Source organism: Sinocyclocheilus rhinocerous, unplaced genomic scaffold, assembly GCF_001515625.1.
Source record: "Sinocyclocheilus rhinocerous isolate Xijiao unplaced genomic scaffold, SAMN03320098_v1.1 scaffold622, whole genome shotgun sequence".
Taxonomy (NCBI): Eukaryota; Metazoa; Chordata; class Actinopteri; order Cypriniformes; family Cyprinidae; genus Sinocyclocheilus; species Sinocyclocheilus rhinocerous.
Genome location: NW_015641438.1, coordinates 380,164 through 404,133, shown reverse-complemented (window position 1 = coordinate 404,133; position 23,970 = coordinate 380,164). Strand labels below are relative to the sequence as shown.

At 35.1% G+C, this 23,970-nt stretch overlaps 1 protein-coding gene across 1 annotated transcript in view; it reads right to left on the bottom strand.

Annotated features, from left to right (window-relative positions):
* Positions 1–23,970, bottom strand: part of rims2b (regulating synaptic membrane exocytosis 2b) — a 170,119-nt gene that overhangs the window by 10,613 nt on the left and 135,536 nt on the right. The window contains exons 32-37 of the mRNA XM_016571540.1: positions 23,587–23,620; positions 22,145–22,186; positions 20,279–20,301; positions 17,071–17,210; positions 14,642–14,803; positions 7,784–7,971 (exon numbers count right to left, since the gene is read on the bottom strand). Coding sequence (XP_016427026.1) covers positions 7,784–7,971; positions 14,642–14,803; positions 17,071–17,210; positions 20,279–20,301; positions 22,145–22,186; positions 23,587–23,620 — 589 coding nt within the window. The remainder of the gene's footprint in view (positions 1–7,783; positions 7,972–14,641; positions 14,804–17,070; positions 17,211–20,278; positions 20,302–22,144; positions 22,187–23,586; positions 23,621–23,970) is intronic.

Genomic DNA, 23,970 nt, shown 5'->3' with positions numbered 1-23,970 from the left:
CGAAACTCCTCTCAGCTAGCACGTCTTTTCTTAAAGTGAAAGTAGCCTTGTCACCTGACCTGAATACAGCGCGCTGATTCGCTAAAATGGATTTATCGGCTTCTGTTCAAAAACAACAAGGGCGCTTGTCGTCTTCTGCAGTAAAACCTGAACTCGCGATGCCTTGAAAGTGGACAAAACCGGCTTTTTTGACAAAACGTGTTTAGGGTTCAGATCGCGCTATATGTGGAGAATAATGCACGGCATTTTTTTTTTTTTTTTTAAAGTACCGTTTATTGGTTTTTGCAAATGAACTCTTCAAATAATCACTCTAAAAGTGAGAGAAAGCTGCACAATGTGGACAAATTATCTGCGTAAATCAGCAGCGGTGCCACACACCGCAAATCTGTATCCATTTACAGGCATGCCTAAAAACACACTATATATTTGTTTTCTTTTGTAAAAACATTATATATATATATATATATATATACACACCAGATATGATTGTTTTGCAGTTCTGCTTTATTTCCAGTCCATTAGTACAGTATATGCTGGTATTAGTACATGTAATGCAGCTATAAAAGTAAATAGCTCCTAGGAACAGCATGTTATCTCTCTGAAGAAAACCAGTGTGACCCATTAACACCAGGTGCCCATTACCCGACTGAACTAATGACCTTCAAAGCCCTGAAACAAACACACTGCAAGATCACAGCCAATGATAAACTGAAAAAAGCCACTGGACTGGTCAGAAAAAAAAATGCTTTTAGTGCTGTAGGCTAAAACAGGGATCTCATCCCACACGTTTGTCAACGAATTCTGCTTCAAATCATATGGTCTGAGGAATCTGACTTAGATATTTACCTGCACATATTTTCTGCAAAACAGAAAGAAAAAAAAAAAATGGAAAAGTCAGTGTCTAATAGTAAACATTTTAAATGAAATCTAGAATGTAATACAGAATAATTATTTTACTCTTTGTGGTTTTGTGTTAATATATCATTTTGGAGCCACTCAAGAGACAAATGTTCATGAAGAGCAGGACTTTCCATCATGCCATACTGACGTACACAGCCAGCGTATCTATCCTCCTCCAGACTATGTGTTTCTGTTTGTGAAAATCTGAGAAATGAGGAGATGTATTTTTAGCTGTATATGACTGATCCGGCAGGAAACAGAAAGGAGACGATCTTTAAATACGTGAGGAGCGAGCACTGGGAGTGAGAACAAACCTGTTAAGTATGGAAACATGTTGATCTGAACAGCGGGAGAGTGAATCATTACTGCATCTACTGCAGCAACTCTGATGCCACGAATATATTCTCTGACCTATTTTAACAGATTCTGGTGGAGGTACAAGAATCACACAGATTAAGAATCTAACCTAGATTAAGAATCTAACTACTTTTCCCAAACACAAAAGAAGATATTTTGAAGAATGCTGGTAACCAAACAATTTTGGTGACTATTGACATCCACTGTATGGACAATAAACACTTCTCAAAATATCTTTTACGTTCCACAGAAACAACTCATACAGGTTTGGAACGACATGAGTGTGAGTGACTGATGACAGAATTGGGTGAACTATCCCTATAACTACCGTCAGTAGCCCAAACTCCTGTTGATTTTCTTCATAACTCAAAATCAAACCAGAAAGCACGCAAACGGCACACCCTTGTGAAAAAAATAGCACATTTAAAAAAAAAAAAGTACTTATTACAGAAATAATATTCTTTAAAAGAATACACTTAAAGGTATAGTTCACCCAAAAATGAAAATGTGATGTTTATCTGCTACTGAATGTAATGTTTCTGGGCACTTAATTTCATGTTATTTGCAATGAAATGAAAATAACAAAAATAATGAAAATTCTCGGTTACAATGTACGGCTTAATGTACTGACAAGCAATTATGGTAAACTACAAAGTATTTATATACTGTGTATATACAAGTATATAAAATTTAATGTGATTTAATTTGTATGTCATGTATTTAAATAAATAATTGAACTTCTTTAAAGAATGACAAAAGATTATTAAACGAAATGATTTAAATAGTGCTGTTAAACGATTAATCGAGATTAATCACATCCAAAATAAAAGTCTGTTTACATAATATATGTGTGCGTGTACTGTGTATATTTATTATGCATATATAAATACACACTGTACAGTGTATATATTTAAGAAAAATGTTATATTCATATGTATAATATAAATTATATATATATATATATATATATATATACACAATATTTTTAATATACAATATTTTTAAAATATACACGTGTGTGTATTTATATATACATAATAAATATACACAGTACACACACACACATATTATGTAAGCACAAACCTTTATTTTGGATGCGATTAATCGTTTGACAGCACTAGATTTAAAATGTAATTTAATGAAAAAAAAACCTTTAATTTGACATGATCTTTTTAAAAGTGTACTGAAGTGTGTTAAGAAACATAGTCATGAAAGTGGACTCTTTTTACTTGCACTTAAGAAGACTTTTATTTCATTAATATTATATTATCTACAAGTACAGGGGTTTAAAAATATACTTTTAAGATTTGAAGTACACTTAAAGTGCACCTTCAATGCAATTAAGCATATTTCTTTATCGCAAGGGAATGCACTGGCACTGGTGTGGTCCGACTGTACATACTTTACACAAAGCCAGAGAAACTTTGTGTTCTAGTGATAGTGCCCATTTGCATCCATTCTGTCAACTCACCAGTCAAATCAAAGCAAGCACTGCAGGAAGTTCCTCCAGCAGCAAAGATCTTTTAAACCCAACAGTCTTTCCTCAACAAACGGCAACAGGGCATCTGTGAGGGCAATTTACCCCCTCACATGCTGCAAACGCTGTAAATCTACTTTATCTAAAGGGAAGCATTGACCAGTGTGTCTGATCATAGATTTCACTGCATGACCAGGCGGAGCATCCGATTCAATCCATCCCATCCCAGCAGGTCTTTATGAGGCAGAGCGGGGCGTGAGGCATGATTACACCAGTGGGACCCCTGAATCCTGTCTGTGATCTGTAGAGAGGGACATGCGCTTCCTCAAAGCTAGCTCATATCACTGCTCTGTGTGTGTGTGTGTGTGTGTGTGTGTGTGTGTGTTCAGATGGGCTGCTCACTGGGTCACGACTTCCACCATTGAAAAAGTGAATGACAAAATGCTTTTTCTCACACACACAGAGAGAGAGAGAGAGAGAGAGAGAATAGGTTGTCATTTTGGAACAGTAAAGGAATATTTTTTTCAAAGATTTTTAAGCTTTTTTTTTTTAAAGGTAAAGTTTCTATTTTTTCTTATAAAACTTTATTAGTGTTTAGTAGTTCTTTAATTTGCAGTTATTCATGTTAGCAGGGTCAATGACAAATAAAAGTGTTCATGATAAAGAAAATCATTTAAAAATCTAGTTTAAAACAAAAAACGGCACTTTTTGTATCCATATTGGTTTCATATGGTTTTGAACACTTTTGTACTATATATTAAAGGGATAATTTATCCAAAATATTTAATAAAAATTGAAAAATTTACTCACCCTCATGTGGTTTCAAACCTGTAAGACTATTTAGAAAAATGTCTTTTCAAATCATTCATCATTATGGAAGAAAAATAATGACAAATGTCTTTGACTCAGACTGAATATTTCGGACGTGAACTCTGGAAGGTGAAATTTTGAAAATGTGTGTGAAATGTTTTGAATTGAAATATTCACAGCTTAAATATACAACCATATTGAATTTCGGCCCCTAAAAATGCAAGCCCTGAAAATTCAACACATTAAAATGCAAGCACTGGTAATGCAATGCATACATTTTTCAGTTAGTGCAATTCAGCATGCTTTTTTGTCATTATTTTTCTGCCATACATCATAATTTTTGGGTGAACTATCACTTTAAAAGACTTATGTCATATGGTGTCACTAAGTAAAAAATAATAAACATTTTACTTATATCTTGAACACATGAGTGTAAACATCTTAATCTTTATAAATATCATTAAGTTTTTGGGGAGATGCACCATGTGACATTTTTCAACCTAAACGTTGCTTGGTTTATCACAATTAGGTAAAATAACCTCCTATTTCAGGAAACTTACAGACCATGGGGCTCTGCAGGTGACCACTTCCTGATCTATTTTTTTTTTCTGCATGGTAGTTACATGACTTCTACATGAGTTTCTACGGGCACTGATTAAGTCTGTATTACACATGACTGTATAATGAATGAACACAGACCTATTCAGACTAATTTTTATGAGTAATTTGTGTCAGTTGCACTGCATGGTCCAACTGAGATGATCAGGAATAATGATCTTTACTGATTTGAATGGCAGAGCGGTACCATTCTTTTTTTCTGAGTGTGAATAACATTTTAATATTCTAAAGAACCTTTTTTCCATTATAAAGAACCTTTTGTACAATGGAAATGTTCCATGGATGTTAAAGGTTCATCAGATGCCAATAAAGAACCTTCATTTTTAAGAATGCAGGTGCAGGAAAAAAAACAAAACTTTTGCATGTTTTGAAAAAAAAAAAAAATTGGCACAAAACTCATAACCATAATGTCTGGGTGTTGTGGGTGGATGTTAAACTTGTGCAAGACGAATTAATCAAACGTTTACTACAAAGTTGATTGAAATTCTCAAAAACATAATTGAAGAATGGATTCGAAAACGGTAAAACTCAACTGTTTAACTCTAGGGGAGTTGGAAAATGAGCCTATTTTCAAAAATAGTGGAGTGTTCCTTTAAGTAAACGTCTCAGTGTGTATCCTTAAATCACATGTGGACATGGGCTTGGTGAAAGCCTTTGATGGAGTTTAGCCTGATTTTTTCCTCAAGATCCATCTGTTGTGGTCATCACTCACAAAGCACTTGAAAACATTGACACGCACTTCATGATGGAGCTGCTATCAGTGCAGCTGCCGCGCCGCAGTCTGAATATCGACATGTGACAGACCTTGAGTCGGCCAGACCCAGTTCATCTCCACAATAACAAATACTGTGGCCTAGAAAAACATTCAGGCTTGTTCACGGTTCCTCCACATCTATCTGAAGAGCGGCACGTGTGAGGTTCTGCTCAAAGCCATTGTGCTAATGAATGCCACTTTAAACACAACACCCTAACAGACTAACTCTCACTGACAGAACTAGAAAAATAACATCTTAGAAGATTGGGCCGTTTAAACAGGTTGAATCGGTGCATAATGACTGCATGACCTGCATTCAACTGAACTGGATTCTCTGCAAAATGCCTCATCCAAACGGTCTTCTCTTTACCTGTTATTTAGGTCATCAGCAAAACACTGAATCAACCATGCATCCTTATTCACTGTAAATTAATGGAGGGAAAAAATATAAATGTTTCACGTGGGTATGAACTACATAAAAAAAACAAAAAACATAAAAGCCAATAAAAATAAAAATATTTGCAAGGCCATCTCCCAAAACACTACCAGAAAGTGCAAAAAGTATATAGATTATAGTTTGGGGTCGGTAAGATTTTATTTATTTTACTTAGAAGAAGTTAAAGGGAAAGTTCACCCAAAAATGCAAATTCTGTCGTTAATTACTCACCCTCGTGTCGTTCCACACCTGTAAGTCCTTCATTCATCTTTGGAACACAAATAAAGATATTTTTGATTAAATCCGAGAGCTTTCTGACCCTGCATAGACACCAATACAACTGCTTCTCTTCATAAAATTGAGGTTAAACCACTGGAGTCACATGGAGGACTTTAATGATGTCTTTCCTACACTGTAAAAAATGATTGTGATTTTAACAGTAAAAGACTGTAAAAATGCTACAGTAAAAACCTGTTAACTGGTTAACAGTAAGTTTCCATACTATATACGGTGAATAAATGTAATTACATTTAATGTAATTTTATAGTAAAATACTGTTAAAAATACGTTTTTTGGAAGTGAAATAGAAAACGTCATTGTATAATTTACTGTGACAAACTTTTATTGTGAATTTAAGTTAAATCTGTAAAACCTAAAATGTTGCTACCATATTTTTTACGGTGAAGTTCTGGCAACCACAGTTTCCGGTATTTTGCCGTAAATGTCACAGATTTTTTTTTACAGTGTACCATTCTGGATCTTGAATGTGGTAGTTGTATTGGTGTCTATGCAGGATCAGAAAGCTCTCAGATTTAATCAAAAATATCTTTATTTGTGTTCCGAAGATGAATGAAGGACTTACAGGTGTGGAACGACACGAGGGTGAGTAATTAACGACAGAATTTTCATTTTTGGGTGAACTTTCCCTTTAATACTTTTATCCAGCAAGGGTGCATTAAATTGATCAAAAGTGACAGTAAAGACATTTATAATGTTACAAAACATTTCTATTTCTATTCATCAAATAATCCTGAAAAAATGTATCATGGTTTCTACAAAAATATGAGTCAGCGCAACTGTTTTCAACATTAATAATAATAATAAACGTTTCTCGAGCATCAAATCAGCAAATGGGAATGATTTCTGAAGGATCATGTGACACTGAAGACTGGAGTAATGATGCTGAAAACTTATAAAATAAATAATATTTTACAATATATTCAAATAGAAAACAGTTATTTTAAATTGCAGTAATATTTCACTTTAAGACTATTTTTACTGTATTTTTGATCAAATAAATACAGCCTTGCCAAGCAAAAACGCTTAAAGAATCTTACCAACCCCAAACATTTGAACAGCAATATAAAGTGTTTGAAAAGCCCATTTTTGGCCCACTTTCTGATATGACTTTGGGCTTACAATGGTTTTAAAAATTGCCTAAAATTGTTCTAAAATTGTAATTGTAGGGATTTCTATATATATATATAACAGACACTGTGACACTTTATAGAAGTTATTAACAAAACCTGCAAAGACATTTCCCCACGTGATGAAGTGAACAGCATTTTAATTTAGGCACGAGAAGGGAACCACACAGGGTGTCGCTAAGCCCCGCAGCCACCATCGATTGGACAATCGCGTGTGGGCGGGACAAAAGTCAGCCCAAGGACGTCATCCAAACGTCATTCCGGCGCCAAAGCGACCAACCATCCAGCAACGGAATTTCCCTCCAGCAGCTATCCAGGAAGCCTGCGTCAGCAACGGGAAATCATCTCAGCTTTTCAGCTGTCAACCAAGGGAAAATACATATAGTCAAATTGGTAATATACACTGACATTAACGTCTCGCTGGCCGAGTAGCTGATAAGGTGTAAAATAACAAATTTGAAATCAGTTCTAAACAGGTGGACTTAGAATTTTCAGATCCGAGTCCTTTCAAAACCTGAGCTAGAAATAAAATTAATGATTAATTCCCTTATAGAATTAACGACTTAAATTACAGTTAAGTCCCTACATAATCCTTTAACCGACTGAACTGGTTCATTAAAAAGCCTCCACCAATTGGACAAAACTATGGTTTACAAGCAACTTTGACACAACACAAGAGCAATGTGTAGTTGATAAATATTTTAAAGCAGAGCAAAACTATAAAATGTATATTCAACATAAAAATTTCCATGACCGTGGGAATCATGTCCTGAACTGTAAAAGTTGTCTAGGAGTGGCCTGCTGAAGAGATCAGCACCAGCATGTGTGTTTTGGGTGCTTGCACAGAAAATGCCTTAACTAGCTTAAACATCAAAACTAGCATGGTCAACCTGCTTCACCAGCACTGAACCAACATGTGAAATCATCACAGCCTTTTTTTAGCAGGGTGGTTTCATAAAGTTCACCACATGTTTGTGTTTTCTGTACCAGCTCAGTTCACTCACCCTCTGGGTCCAGCTGGGAGGTGCTTTGACTCTTCTTCCCCAGTCCCACCATGGCAGCCATCTTGGCTCCGAAGCTGGAGCGCCTCTTCTTGTCGTCGTCTTCGTCGTCGTTCCTGCCCAGCGAGCACATGTCTCCACCCACACTGGAGCTCTTGGTGATGTTGGACCCCGGGGTGGCCGTCTGAGCCCTGTGTTTCATTTTAGATGTTAACTCACTGTCAGCCATGTCAGGTGCAGGTGATACATGAAGAAGGAAGGACAGGAGGACAGGAAGAAAGAGGAAGGGACAGGATTCAGCTACAGGATTTAGGAGCAGGGTCAAAGGTGAAGGACAGGCACACTGGTACAACACCAACAAGATGGGACATCTACTGGGGAGCATGACCAGCATTTATGGAGAGTTGCAGGGATGGTGTATTTTTGTATGCTAAAACAAGGAAACAAGTTGCATTTTAGCACTTCCAGTTCCATCGTCCTGAAGTCAATGGGTTTTCTGAATGGTTCAATTTCAGAAATAAGGTTTGTGTTTAACACAAGCTCAAGATATTTTCATGTGTTACTCTACAATATAAAATACATCAGTAGTACCCCCTTGTGATTTTGAAAAAGGTGGTTGATAACAAGTGTCTAAATGGGACTCCAGAGTTTGTCTAAGATCACACTGAACAGATAAACTCATCTACTCACTAGTCACTCTCACAGCCTCTTTGTGTTCATAATCATGTTTTTAAATAAAGACTGAAAGAGTTGTCGGAAGCTTAATGGTGATGATGTTGAAGTCATGTGACTGTGGCGTAGTTCATTTATAACCTACGTTTAGCTTTTTACTTCTGGCACTTGTATTTATGCTTCAAAATTCATAAAAGTTGTGTTCATTATCATGATGGACAAAACATGTAAGAATCGTAAGCTTTTGTTGATCACAGAGCTTATTTGCTGCAATAATAGAAAAAAAAAAAGAATGGAAAATCCTTTTGCGTTTTTGTGATGAGAGCTTACAGGTCGGCCTACAAAAATACGTCATAGCGCTTAGCAAGAGAAATCTATGAAAGATGGGCAACTTTGTGGGTGTTGATTTTGCTATCAATCTGTCAGCTAAATAGTGTTAATTTCGTTAACGAAGACTATGACGAAAAATGTTCGTTGACGAGCTTTTTTCCCATGACTAAGGCGAGACGACAATAAGGTCACTAAACGATAACTAAGACTATATCAACATTCAATTTCGTTGACGAAATAAGACGAGACTAAAATGTATTCAAAAAGATAAAAACTTTACCAAAAACCTCTTTATTTTCGTCAAAAAAAGGAGACGTGTGTTTTGCTTATTTAAGCAATCTGGCAACCATGCGCACGCGCTCGCTCCTCATTGCGGAAGCTCCATAGACTATTGCAATTTTGGAATTAGTGGAATTACTAGGAATTTCACTGTTATAATATTTTTCGTTTGTTTTAGCTGTTTTCATAATGTAGACCGAGAGATTGCATAAGTATTTGGTATTAATTTATGTATTAAAAAGCCTATAATAAATCAGTACACTAGATAAAATACACCATGTATGTGTCCACATTCTATTGATTTGTGCTTACTGGAGAAAGTGCAATACCTGAAATGTGAAAATACACCATGTATGTGTCCACATTCTATTGATTTGTGCTTACTGGAGAAAGTGCAATACCTGAAATGCAAATGTAAATTTCTCAAATGACAACAATCATTACGATTATAATTTTGAGAAAAAAATAATTGTTATCAATTATTGTTTAACCATTATACAGCATGACGAAAATGTGACTAATATTTCATTGACTAAAAAAACCTTTAATACTGCTGTACGGTTAATTAATAATAATCTTATTGCTAAAATGTCAAGTTTTCATTGACTAAAACTAGACTAAAATACTTCAGGTTTTCTTGGACTAAAACTAAACTAAAATACTTCAGGTTTTCTTCGACTAAAACTAGACTAAAATGTTGAGACTTTTAGTCGACTAAAACTTGACTAAAACTAAATAGGATAAGGTTGACTAAATATGATAAAAACTAACAAGGACATTTTACTAAGACTAAGACTAAAATGAAAATAGCTAACAAAATTAACACTACAGCTAAAGCATCAAACAAACAACAATGACCTTAAAATGTAGGCGGCTTTAGAATATCTCAAATAACTTGATGTTACTATAGTATTGTAGCCTATGGATCATTTGATGAGACATTTAAATATCTGGTTTTTGACTGCAGATTTTGGTATTTTGTAATATGTCATAATGGAGTCATGAGGTGTAAAGCCTGCCACAAAAGATTGCTGCCAATCTCTACACCATTAATTTCATCAATTAGCTGCAGTGACATTATTTTATTTAATTGAAAAGGTTTACTTTAGCACATCTTAGTCAAAAGGTCAGGGATATATATAGAGGCTGTAATATGAAGTATTTATTCACAGAGACAGTTTGCGGAAAGCTTATATAATGAGCTATTTAGGTGACATGAGACAAGCTCTTGAGTCAAACACGGAGAAAATAATGAGACGGTGACTCATCAAACTCAAGCTCACGCTCCTGAGAAAACATGAGAGGATAGCTTTAGGATAGAAACATGAGATTTGATCCTGTGCCAGTGACTCGTCTGACTAAGAGAAACCAGAGATTCACTTTCTGTTGGTTTTCTGTGAATGGCAAGTTTTTAGGTGAACTTTTTTTCCCTGTGTGAGTAGGTTTGTATGTATGAAAACACAACCAGAGGAGACTTTTGTGAGGACATTTCTCTTGACAATGAGGTGAAACATTTGTACGGCTGTGACGAAAAGGACGAAGCTGTTTCTATGGCAACTGTATCTTCTAGCCTCTTCTTTGCTCTGAATGTTAAAGTCAGACAGGATCACCTGATTTTAAACGCTGTAACACTTAGACACTGACTAAAATGTTATTTTTTTAAAATTACGCCTTTACAAGCTGATATTGCTTCATATGTGGATATAAACAGGTTTCAGCAGATCTTATAATTGTAGCTGTACACACAACTGTCAATAACTTCTTAAAATAGTCTCAACTAACTTATATTCACCTCTTCTATTCTTGAAATACTGTGCTTATGATTTAAGACAAGGTTTTTGTGCCAAAAGCAGTAGTTTTTAAGATCATTTTTTACCCACTCTCTGAGCTCTTTGTATTTGTTTTTTACTGTACCTTTAAGGCTTTTATGAAAACTTTATAAATATTTATGAAAAATATAACAAAAATACAAAGGTTAAAAATCTGACTGAAATGACCAGGAATGGTGTTAAAAAGTAATCTTCAGCCACTTGTGTCTAATGTTGGGATGACGGTCCCAACCTTTTTTTTTTTTATTATTATTATTATTCAGCAAGCATGCATTAAATTGATCAATGCAACAGCAAATTATAATGCTAAAATAATGTAAAAAAATAAAAAATAAATAAGTACAACTGTAGTTTAGGGACCAATTCTCACTATTAACTAGTTGCTTATTAGCATGCCTATTATTAACAAATTGGCTGTTTATTAGTACTTATAAAACACATATTCTGCATGACCATATTCTACATCCCTAATCCTAAACTTAACAACTACCTTACTAACTATTAATAAGCAGCAAATTAGGAGTTTATTGAGGCAAAAGTCATAGTTAATAGTTAGTTAACAGCGAGAGTTGAACCTTAAAATAAAGTGTGACCAAAATAAATCCTTCAAATAAATGCTGTTCTTTTGAACGATTTATTCATCAAAAGACAGCACAGCTGTTTTCAACACTGCCATCAGCTTTGCCATCGCAGGAATAAATTACATTTTAAAATTAAGTATAAAACGGTTATTTCAAATCAGAGGAATTTAAAGTTCCAAGATATTAAAGTTCCTATATTTCTTTCCCAGCAGAGGTCTGGACAATACTTTTTTGAATTAGTAATACATTTCCATTTGGGCAGCAGAAGTACTTTGTAAAAGAAAAATCCTAAACAGCCAAAATAGCATTAAAGAAGATACTGGGCTCCAAGAGCCAAAGCAGTATGTCTGAGAATTTTTCAAAAAAAAAAAAAAAAGATGTATTTCATCATTTGAGCCCAAATAGATATGATATATTAAAAGGTAAGATCAATGTTTTATCAAGCTATTATTTTTAACATTTAGATACCTATGTATGGCAGAAGGCTGTGACATTAAAGAAATTGTATGGAGGTTCAAGGTTTTCATTTTTATATTTTGCTTAAAATAAGTATCTAAGAAAAACAAATAAACAACATACAGTTATATCTGAACAAATGCACATTATTATTCTTTAGCTTGGGTTGAACACATAATTTTTTTGCTTAGTTGGAACAGCTTAGTTTTTCTCAATTTCCTTCTCTGTTTCTGCCACGGGATTGACATTCCGGAATTACACAAGCTTCAGTCTGGATCCAGCCCTTACAAAGACCTGAGACGACCGAAAAGAGATGACGCCAACCCCTCAGAGGACCTCAGATGATGCCAACCCTCAGACAACATACAAAACTACCACATTTTGCTATAAGCTTGATCGCAACATATAATCATTGCTGTTAATAGTGTTCACCGTCTGTTTGATTACATGACATTAACTAAGTGCTTGATTTTTACTGTACATTTCTGCCATATGGACATCAACTTGAGATAGTCACCACTGATAAGCTACTACTAAATATAATTTGCATCATGAAAAGCACTATACAAATAAACTTGAATTGAATATATTATAATCAAAACGCTTTCATCAAGAGCAGAAAACAAAGAGTTTTAGCAAATGTATCAGTCTGTTTTGCGGCTCACTGTGTTTTTGCTGCTGCTGTTAAAATAACCATGCCATCCATAGCTCTTGTAGCACTTTATGTCTTTAGCCGGAGAGAGAAGCAATGCGTACGGAGCAGAAAGGGTTTGAATGAAGCGCGTTTGCCTCTCACTTTAAACTACTGAAATGGTAAAATGGTGCTACAGTTGTCATTATGTCTCACAGTTCAGCTGAAATTTGAGGTAATGATATTTAACAATATTACTGTTTTTACTGTATTTTTGTGAGTTCCTGTGGGTCAGAAGCTACGAGATCTTATGACTGAGTCCGTATGAATGACTTCCCCTCATTAAAGGGTTAGTTCACCCAAAAATGAAAATTAGCTTACTTTAGCAAAGGAAAACCAGTCTCCTCTTGGCTTATATAGAAATCCTCCGACATTCTTCTTTACAAATCCTCGTTTTGTACTTCTAATGTTTTGTTTTGATCTCTCCGCTGCGCTTCCACGTGCGTCACTTCCGAGTTTTTATGGATGGGCGCTTTTTATTTAACTTCTTTTGGACTGATGCATGCAACACCTGCTGAGTGCCATGGAACAGCTTGAAAGATCAAAGACAATTTTTAATATAACTCCGACTGGATTCGTCTGAAAGAAGAAAGGCATATACACCTAGGATGCCTTGAGAGCGAGTAATTCATGGACTAATTTTCATTTTTGGGTGAACTAACCCTTTAACCCAACATGAATGACCATCAGACCAAAAGAGGCATAAAATGTTTTCAAGAGCACGGTCGCTACTTTGAAATGACTGTAACCTAATAAAAAAGTGGTCTATGGTACTCAACATCTGTACGCGAGAGTCTCTGAGTGCTGGTTATGCAGGAACTGATGCTACTGCAGCTGCTAATTGGTGAAAAATTCAGTTAACGACATTAAAATTCTATTTTTTTTTCTGCTGTAGCGTTTTTAATGATCATAAACACTTCATCTATATTCAATTAGTGACCCATAAATGGTATTGAAAACGTATTGAAGTGTAAATCGCTGGAAATGCTCAAGAACTGAAGCTTTTTTCTTGCGTTAGCTCTAGTTGGAGTGAAGACGGCAGCTGTTCATGCGACTCTCCCCAGGGTCACTGAGATGACTGCGATATTATGTAAGACACAAACTCTTTTGGGACAGTATGATGAATTATATGGCAGTGGAGCGAGGTGTCATCCACAACTAACAAACACAGAACTGCATTACAAAGACATTGAAAAAAGTGAAATGACAGTGTCGTTTATTTTTTTAAAGTGCATTTTTATATTGGTCTAATTGAGAATTATGCTTTCTGGTTTAAACCTGCTTTTGATTTTGTCGTCTGAAAGCAAATAACGCTTCCCATACAAATAAATAAATAAATAATAATAATAATTAATGAAATAAGAATCAAAACATAAAAATAAACATTTAAAATGTAATATAGGTAAATATTAATTCATTAATTAATATTTACTTTCATTACATTTTATGTTTATTTTTATCTTTTTATTTGCATTTATTTATTTATTTTTTTGTCTTGTGTTTTTGCTTAATTGACATTAAACATGCTGGATAGCTTTTTATAATTTTTTTCTGGAGCGTTTTTTTTTAGTACATATACCTAAGCTTTTAGCTTTTGTTTATGGTTAAATTAAGTTGTATAAAGCCAAAAAATATTATACTGACCTACATTGTTACATTTTGGCTTATGTCTACAAAAACTATATTGATTAACTATAATCTTTATAATAAATAATGTTTTACCGTTTTTAGAGATGTTTTTGTCTTTGGGAAAATAAATATTTTTCATTAATATTAAATCAAAATGTAATGTTTCAACCAAACCATGAATATAATTTGACAAAAACTATTTTTTGTCCAAATAAATAAATAACATATGGATTTTTTTTTCAGTGTACTAACAACTTGACACGCACACAAGAACATACACGATGTAAAACTATTTCCTAGTTCTCCTCATTTCCTAAACTCTAATTTACATCAGAACACTTTAGGGGCAAGCTGAAGGATACTAGCTGGGTTTATGAGACACTCTTCCTCTAACCTCTCAGGTTCCTCCTGTTCTTCCTCTTCCTCTGGGTTGACAGTAGCCCCGCCCACCTCCCCATCATGCCCCGCCCCCTGTGCGCTCGCTGTAGTGGATTCCAACTGCTCTTCCACAGAGACAGAGCCCTCCTCTCCCTGACTCTGAAGAGCCTCCGCACGGCTGACATTCACACACAGACACACGGACACATAAACCAAGCCATGACACCATGAAAGGAAGCATGCAAGACAGAAAAGACACAGAAAAGACAGATATAAGCTTGGCAGACATGCAGATGAAGAAAAAAGAGAAACCGTAAACAAAACAACAGTATGAAAATGAGTGCCGTCAAACGATTATTCGTGATTAATCGCATCCAAAATAAAAGTTTGTGTTTTCATAATATGTGTGTGTGTACTGTCTATATTTATTATGTATATATAAATACACACACATACATGTGTATATTCATCACATAGATTCCCATGTGATGGCGGCGCGTGCACACGCTGCGGCTTCTCTCTCTGGCCTGAATATAAGACGACCCTGATTATAAGACGACCCCCCCTTTTTCCAGATGTACCTTTTGGAAAAAGGCTTTTTAAAAACCAAATCTTGTTTTTTTTTCTCAGTAAAACACATTTTGTCTTCAATTATTTTCATATTGCATATTTTTCCTATTTTAATTTTTGTTTTGAAAGTATGGTAAAAACTGGTAAAATGTACCAACAATCACATTTTAAAAATATACACTTTTTGATATACCATTAAAAAAAAAAACAGGTAGCCCATCTGATTTAGGACATTTAGGCTATCCATCTAATTAGTAGCCTACCAAAATCTTATTAACAGTAGAAGTTAAATTTTACTGTAGTCTTCAAATCTGGGTACTGTCTTACGTTTTAAAATCACAAAGGGAGTTTGGTGCCATCAGGCTAGCGTGACAGTCACGACTCATGCAGCTGTAAGGTTTTTTTCTTTTGTTTTTACTCGCGATCTTTACAACACACATTACATTACGTATTTCATGGCACACTCGTTTTATGCGTATTTGGCGCCACCTATGTGTGTGGGTGTATTATTGACATGTCAAAGTCTAGACCCTGAATATAAGACGACCACGTTTTTTCAGATGTATTTCCAAGAAAAAAATATCGTCTTATATTCGGGACAATACGGTAATATATGTGTGTGTGTATTTATATATTTATATTAAATATACACAGTAAACACACACACATATTACGTAAGCACAAACTTTTATTTTGGATGCGATTAATCGTTTGACAGCACTAGTGAAAATGAACTCTCTTCATGAACAAGAGAGATTCTGTGACAGAATGATGCTGTCATATACTTTGAGATTCTCTTGAGAGTCTCAGTCCTTCTGTTAATGGGTGAAAACATGTCCAATCCATATTTTAATAACACATTTTCATGAAAAGTAAGCTTTTAGCCTCAAAATTCTCATTATTGTTATGTGAAAAAATCTCTTTCTCGTGTGAGAGAAATAATAAAAGGGTTAGGGTTAAATTTAATTATTTTTTAAAGAAATTGTACATTTTATTCAGAAATAATGCATTAAACAAATAATATGAAAAATAATATAAGATGAAAAAATAAATAAAGCAGTGACAAAGTCTTTCAAACTGCTGCAAAAAGTATTGTTTCAAATAAATTCTTCACATGACAAGTAACATTCTTCACATGCTGTTCTTCTGAACTCTATTTATCAAATAATTCTAAAAGAAAGTCATGAAAAAATATGTAATTATATTTTTATATAATAATATATTTTTTAATATTTAATATATTTTTGATATTATATATAATATTATTTATATTGTGGTTTCCACAAAAAAAGTTAAGAAGCAAAAAACATTTCCAACATTGATAATAATAAGAAATGTTTGTTGAGCAGCAAATCAGCATATTAAAATGATTTCTGAAGGATCTTGTGACACTGAAGACTGGAGTAATGATGCTGAAAATTCAGCTTTGATCACATGTATATATATATATATACATACATACTGTATATATAGCAATAATATTTCACAATATTACTGCTTTTACATAACAGACAAAACACTAAGAAATCTTAACTTATGAAACTAACCAAACTATATAAATTGCACTACAGTAATGATAATTTATATATATAATTGAATATTAATCAATATAATTGATATTTGTTTCTCTTTAGATTTGGGTGTTAAATATGAGTTGGACATTTCTTCATGAGATTCACCTGTATATAAGTTTGTTGAAAACCACATGATGTGGTCTCAGTCATTGGTAAACACACTCTTGGCAAGTTCAGAGGTTCATCTCAATTCGCAAGCAGGCAGAGCCAAACCTGAACTCGCCAGAAGCACAGTAAGTGTGTTCATGACTGCAGATACATCCACAGCTATCAGGGCTCAGTGGGTTCATTATGTGCCTACCTGATCCTGCGGCTCGCTCGCACCCTTTCTGACTGGACAGACATGTAGCTCGTGCTGCTAAGACGAGACGCGCTCGACAAAGCGGACACGTCGCTTACATCACTGTCCGACGACCTCATGGAGAGACTGTCCATCCCACGCTGTGAGGGGAAAAAACAATGCCGATTATTACATTCAAATAAAGCTGCACAAACTGCCTTCTAAACAGGAATGACATGAATCAGTACAGTTAAAACATTACACACTTTGATTTAAAGCAAAAAAGTAAATCAAAACTGGACAAAAAGATGAAGGTACAAGACTTTAATAAAGGACAAAATAATGGCTTTAATAAAGGACAGAACTATAATCCCACGAAGCGTTGCAAATTACATTAATCAAATAAAAAATGTTGGAGAAATATAAAACTATATATATATATAAATATATATATATATATACATATATATTTAAGTGTATTACAAGCTATGCACATATAAATATTTAGGTTGGCCGACTCTATTACATAATTTGCAGTGCTTCATGGGAGTGGGCAGGGCTAAAGATCTTTTTGGTGCAATTTGCTTGCCCCAACGTTCTGACTGTAGGAATTTTCTGTAGATTATCATGGGTAATGTAGTTTTTCTAACATGAATTCTGCTGTTAAACATTATTTAAAAGTTAAAAAAATGTGAAAAGATGGATTTAACAAAAGCCGATACCATCAACCTCAGAGTTCACAACAGGTCTGTCTTTAAAGGTTTACAAGTTATCATGAAAAGTCTGTTTCCCTATGGAGAAAATGATGTTGCACTCTATAGAGTGTAACGAATCAGCTCATGGGAAATATGAATAATTAATCATAACTAGTTATAATTAATTATTCATATTTTAGATCCGCTGTAGATATTTAGCTGACCTCTCAGGGTCAACTGTCTTGTCAATTCTAAGAACGTTAATTTCCTGGTTAAGGGAAATAACGGTCGACATTTTATTCCATAACGTTACACAGTTTTGATGCTGTTTTATGTCTGATGATCATGTTAGAATACATGTGGAAGCATCTGTTGTTTCGGTTTCTTCTTCACTTGTGTTTTTATTTTGTGGAAATTATGTACCTATAAGATGCGTACTAGCGCCCCCTACAGTATAACAATGAAAACGTTCTCGGAGCACAAGTATAGCTCAAATATATTTAGACTTTTAGAGAGTATAAGTCAAGTATACTTAAATGTCATTTTAAGTATATTTCTGAGAAGTACATAAAGCCCATGTCTGAGAAGTACATAAAATTAGACTGAAAGTATACTTTCCTATTTTTTAGTTTAAAAGAAGTATACTAATAGCACACTTGAATAAACTTCTTTTTCATAAGGGAACACCATATTAAATTTTTGACAGGAATGAAAATGAGGCTGTGAGGGATAGAAATAAATTCAATGGATTTACTGTTGTTTAACAACATACCGATTGCTCAACTGACAAAATGTCTTTCATCATAAAAAAAAATAAAAAAACTTTCAGTAGAAAAAAACTAGTCCTTATATTTTCAATATACTGCAATATATGCATTGACCATGTATGGCTATATATTGATACATACAAAAAATATTTAGAAATGAAGACAAAAATAGCATTGCATGTAATATTCATAAAGTGTTATCCTTTCATTGTGCACATATATTGCACATACATGTACCGATATAAATGTGAACGTAAGTACACACATTCACAGAATGAGTTACAGCAGATTTCTAGTTCCCAGCATGCTTTGCTTCTGACTGTTAGGGGAGAGTAAATCTTAAAATGAAGTGTTATGTGTTTTGCTCAATATTATTGTAGGTGGAGATCTGTTAGTGTCTAATGCTCTATTATTTTGGAATTTAAAAGGGTTTCTGGTGTGTCTTAGTTTGTGGGGTTATAATTAAATATATTGTCACATATTTTTTAATATAGGAAAATGGCAATTTCTTATGTATTATTCAATATATTGTAATATATTAACACAATACATTATTCTGTATATTTTCAATACACCGTTAAATCATTTAATATATTGCTCATTCATTTAGAAGGAAATATAGTTTCTTTGTGTAAGGGTCATTTTCATCCGCATTAAATTCAATATGGCGTCTAACCTGACTAAGGTCTATGCACAGATCACACAAACATAGTCCCTTTTAATTAAGACTTATTTTATTGATGTTCCCTTCTGAATTAAATATCAGTATATTTCTGGTCAGGAGTTCCTGACTTCATCAGCCATCTTGGATACATGCGATTCTGTCTTATATTTAAGGCTTTTCCGTCCTTATTTAAAGAGGAAAGTGCATTAAATGCTGTCTAGGTAGGCAGTACATAGGTTTTAAAACAGAACCAATAACTAAAATGTTCAGAAACGTCACAAAGGACACACATGTCTCTCAGCTGTCAAAACCAGGTTTACAATTAATCGAAAGAGAACAGAGGACCAACCGAAGTGTTGCAGGTAAGCTTAGTGAGATATGCAAGAATTCAGGTAAACAGAGCACACGCGCCTCTACTGGAGAACGTTATTCACAGCGTTCATCTTCTCTTACAGTAAGCTCAACACCAGTCCTGATGGTGCATTTCAGCGGCGGATCAGGAACACGGGTTTGACAGATACTTGACACTTTATGTAACCATGAGAGACAGCTTGTCAGGGTGGGCGTGGTTTCAGCAACCAGCTCCCACCTCTTTGCCCATTTTATCTGGGAGTGACGCGCGGTGACGCGCTGCCAAGATGGTGACGGCCGGCTCCGCCTACTTTGAGCTTCAAAAACGCTCTTCAGAAAACTACGGGTGACGTCACGGACACTACGTCCATGTTTTTATACAGTATATGGTCAGTACTTAATAAAGTGTCTATATTGCTGAAACTTCTCATTGTACCTAGTTGGGACTCAGTGCAAGGGTGGTAAACTTTATATCAATGGAAGAGCTCATTCCTTACTGCCAATTATTCTCAACCACCCCACTGGTGACAAAGGCCAACCGGCTGGCATCAGAAATGTTCATAAATGTGCTTAAAATATCAGGGGAGTTAAGCAGCAAATGATACACTGGCTGAGACTTCTCTCCGCACGAAGAACCATGAAGAAAAGCCCCTCTATTCCCAAATACTGAGGATACTACAATTGCTTTACTGTAGAAGGACAGAAAACATGAAGTAAAAAATAAACTCAAGCAATAAGAGAAAGAAACGTACCCTTGATGGATCCTTCAAAGTGCCTGTGTGGAAAGACAAACAAGGGTTAGATGTACTGAAACTCATCAAATTTGCACAGTATGCAAATTTGTTGCTTGTTACATACAGATATACATCCAGCAAACTCCAAAGCGACAGACAGCAGACGTAACAAAGTTATATGGACAGCATTTTTCAACAGTAGGAAACTCTATCTGATCCAGTCTAACCCAAGTAAACAGAAATGTGAAAGAAAACATAATGCCATTAAAGAGCTGAATGAAAATTGATTTGACCAGTCAATTCAAAAACCCCATGAAATGGTTTTAGGAACAGAAGTTACACACTCTTGAACAGGAGATGATCCTCAATGATTCTGCCAGACTAAAGAGACTGCATTTGACACCTTGTACTGTATCTCTGCTAAACATTTACTTTGTCAACACTCGCATATATGCTGCAGATAAGAAAAAAGCTTTGTAACAGAGGAATGGACAAAAAGCCACAAATAGAATGAGTTCAGAGTCTCCAAGGAACTGATTACGAAAAAATTATAGGCTTTTCTCACATATATACAATGACATTCAGCAATAAACACAGCAAACACCCATATTTCGAGAAAAAAAAAAAAAAAGTCCACAAATTTGTACCTTTAGGCGTACAACAGCTTGTCACCGGGGCAGTAGCCTCAAAGGGACACCTTCACACCTTCTTAACCCCGAAGCACAAAGTATACTTCATTTTTGTGCGGGTAGCGTATGCGTACAGTTGAATGCGTAGCCTTTAAATAGTATACTTCATTTGATAGCATGCTCGAACGCAGGCTGTCAACACATGCGCTCTAGAAAGCTTCATCTTTGTCCAGCATCTGCTCTATATTTCTCCATAAGTTATGACTAATAAAAATAACTTTGTACGATCTCATAACTCTCTTACACAAACGCTTACTTCGTTTTTTAGGCATACGTGAGGGTCCGCGTACAGTGCGCGTGACGAAAATTTCATCAGCAGAATAGTACACATGTACATGCACCACCCATTTTTTGTAACCACACATACTTTGTATGCATAGGTCGCACATGTGCATTGACTTGGTTCTGCTCTCATCAGTTGTTCCACAAGGTGGCAACACTGGCCCGGGCCGCTGTTTCTCAGTAGAAAGCGAAACTAAGAGATGGAACAACAACAGCAAAATAGCGGAGACTGCAACAACAACAGACATTTTTATCAGTCATAACTTCTGGAGAAAAATAGAGCAGATGCTGGACAAAGATGAAGCTTTCTCGAGCACGCGAGTCGACCGCCTGCATTCGCATACACCTGAAATGGACTATACTTTGAAAGGCTGTGCGTGTACGCACAAAAAAAAAAAAGTATACTTGGGCATAACTTTGCGTCACATACACTGTACGCGGACCCTTGCAGATGCGTAAAAAACGAAGTATGCTTTGGGCTTTAAGGGTGCATATTAGTACCTTACATTAGTAATTGTACCCTTAAGGTAGTAATATGTACTCTAATGTACTGAAGAAATGAAGAAGGTATGAAGGTGTCCCTTTTAGGGTACTGCCCCAGTGACAAGCTATACTCCGCCTCACGCTACAAGTTTTGCTCAGTTTTTCTGAGAGTGTACAGATAAAACTTGCACACTTTAAAGGTGACATATCATGAAAATCTGACTTTTCCAAGTTTTAAGTGCTATAATCAGGTCCCCGGTGGATCTACCAACCAAGCAAACGTTCTGGCAAAAGGTTCCAGCACACACACACACACATACACACACACACACACACACACACACACACACGCACGCACGCACGCACGTCTCCAGAAGTTGTTTTGAAGGGCTTTATGTTAGGGTAGCATAAGTCAGTCTGTATACAATACCTGCATCTTCACTCTCTGACACTGTTGACTCTGACACTACAGCTGATGTGCGGATGAGAGGAAAACAAGACAGTTTAGACAGACACATGACACACATTGTTATGATGGACACACACACTCTCACACAAACAGAGTTTAGATGAATTTCACATTCAGAAACTCATCACTCATAACATGCCAAAACAAACAGACGCTAAATCAGATCGAGAGAAATCCAGCACCAGAAGAAGAAAAAAACCCTTTAAAAGATGTAAAGCATCAAAACAAAGAACCGATGCATACTATGAGCAAAGATTAATGAAGTACATAAATCTCAAACACGCACTACAAACACAGACCACCATCGATACCCTATTTTCCCCACAAAGTACTACAAGCAACGCTACAACACAATGCATTTATAATGACTCGCATGCTATTTTGCCTCAATTCTGCTCTCATTTAAACTATTGTATAAGTTTCACTTGAAAAGCAATCAAAGATCTTAAAACATGAAATTGACAACAAAATCCCACAAGCCTCCAGTTTCATTTTACATGTGCTGTAAATGTAGTGATTAATGTAGTTTATTCTATTGTTCTGTTTTTCATCTTTACATCAATTGTAAGTATTGATAATTCCAGAAATGAAAACTGTATTCTCCTAATCTTATAGACTAAAGACATCAGTGAGAACTGATTCATCATGTAAATGACTATGAATGTGACCTTACTTCTACCTCAAGTTGCCATAGTGACGCCAAAGAAAAATTAGCAGTTCAGTTCGACATCTATACTTGAACCTTCATTCAGATGAGACAATCTGAACAATAAAAAACAGAAACACTGGGCTGATGATACTAATAATAATCACTGGTTCCATACATAAATCCTTGTGACTTTCACTAGGCGAGACGCAGCATACTTCAGTACCCTGTTAAATTAGCTGCACCATGTGGGTTATGAAAATTAAACCTGCTATAATGCTAATGCATTATACTATTTATGTTAATATTATGCTGTTGTAAACAATGGATTCTTGATCCACTGAAGTAGGACTTTATATGTAATTTCCTAATTCTATTGTCTTTGAAAGTGCACTGCTGAATATACTGACAAATATTTATGGTAAACTAAAATATACTTTAATGTCTTTACTTATACTTTCTTTTTTTTAAATCGATTCCTCTAAAATAAATCAGACTTGTTGGCACTTCCCAGCAGGCAAACACCCCATCACCAGTTGATGTTCAAACATCACAAAAAGCAACACTACATTTTAGTAGTCATGCCATATAGAGCCGTAACTACAGAAGGTCCTTAACAAATAACACAGCAGCAACACGAGCAGCAAAAGCAGAGAGCTACAAAGCAGAAGAAGAGCTGAAATCTAGATCCCTCAGAAGTGCACTAGGATCGATCTACTCTACTAAGGGCCGATGAAGACCGCAGGTTGTGCCATACCAGGAGCTTTCTTCTGCTGGTCCTCCCATGTGACCTCTGAAGTTACAACACAAGGAGAAAGAGTCAATGCTTCTGCTTAACAAAGCTGTTAATTAGATGTGCATAGTTTAGGCCTGCAGAGCGCACATACTGTATAAGCCACATTTAGCATGTTCAAATTACAATTACATGCAATTTACCCTTATAGACTTAAAAAAAATACAGTGATTTTTTTTCACTCTCTCTATAAAAAAAATACTTTCTAATTTTTTCACTTGTCGTAATTAACTAAAAAAATTGCAATTTATTATTTTAGTAATTTATTAGTAGTTATTAGTAGTTATTTATTTTATTACTTATATACATATATACTGTATATATATAATATATATATATATATATATA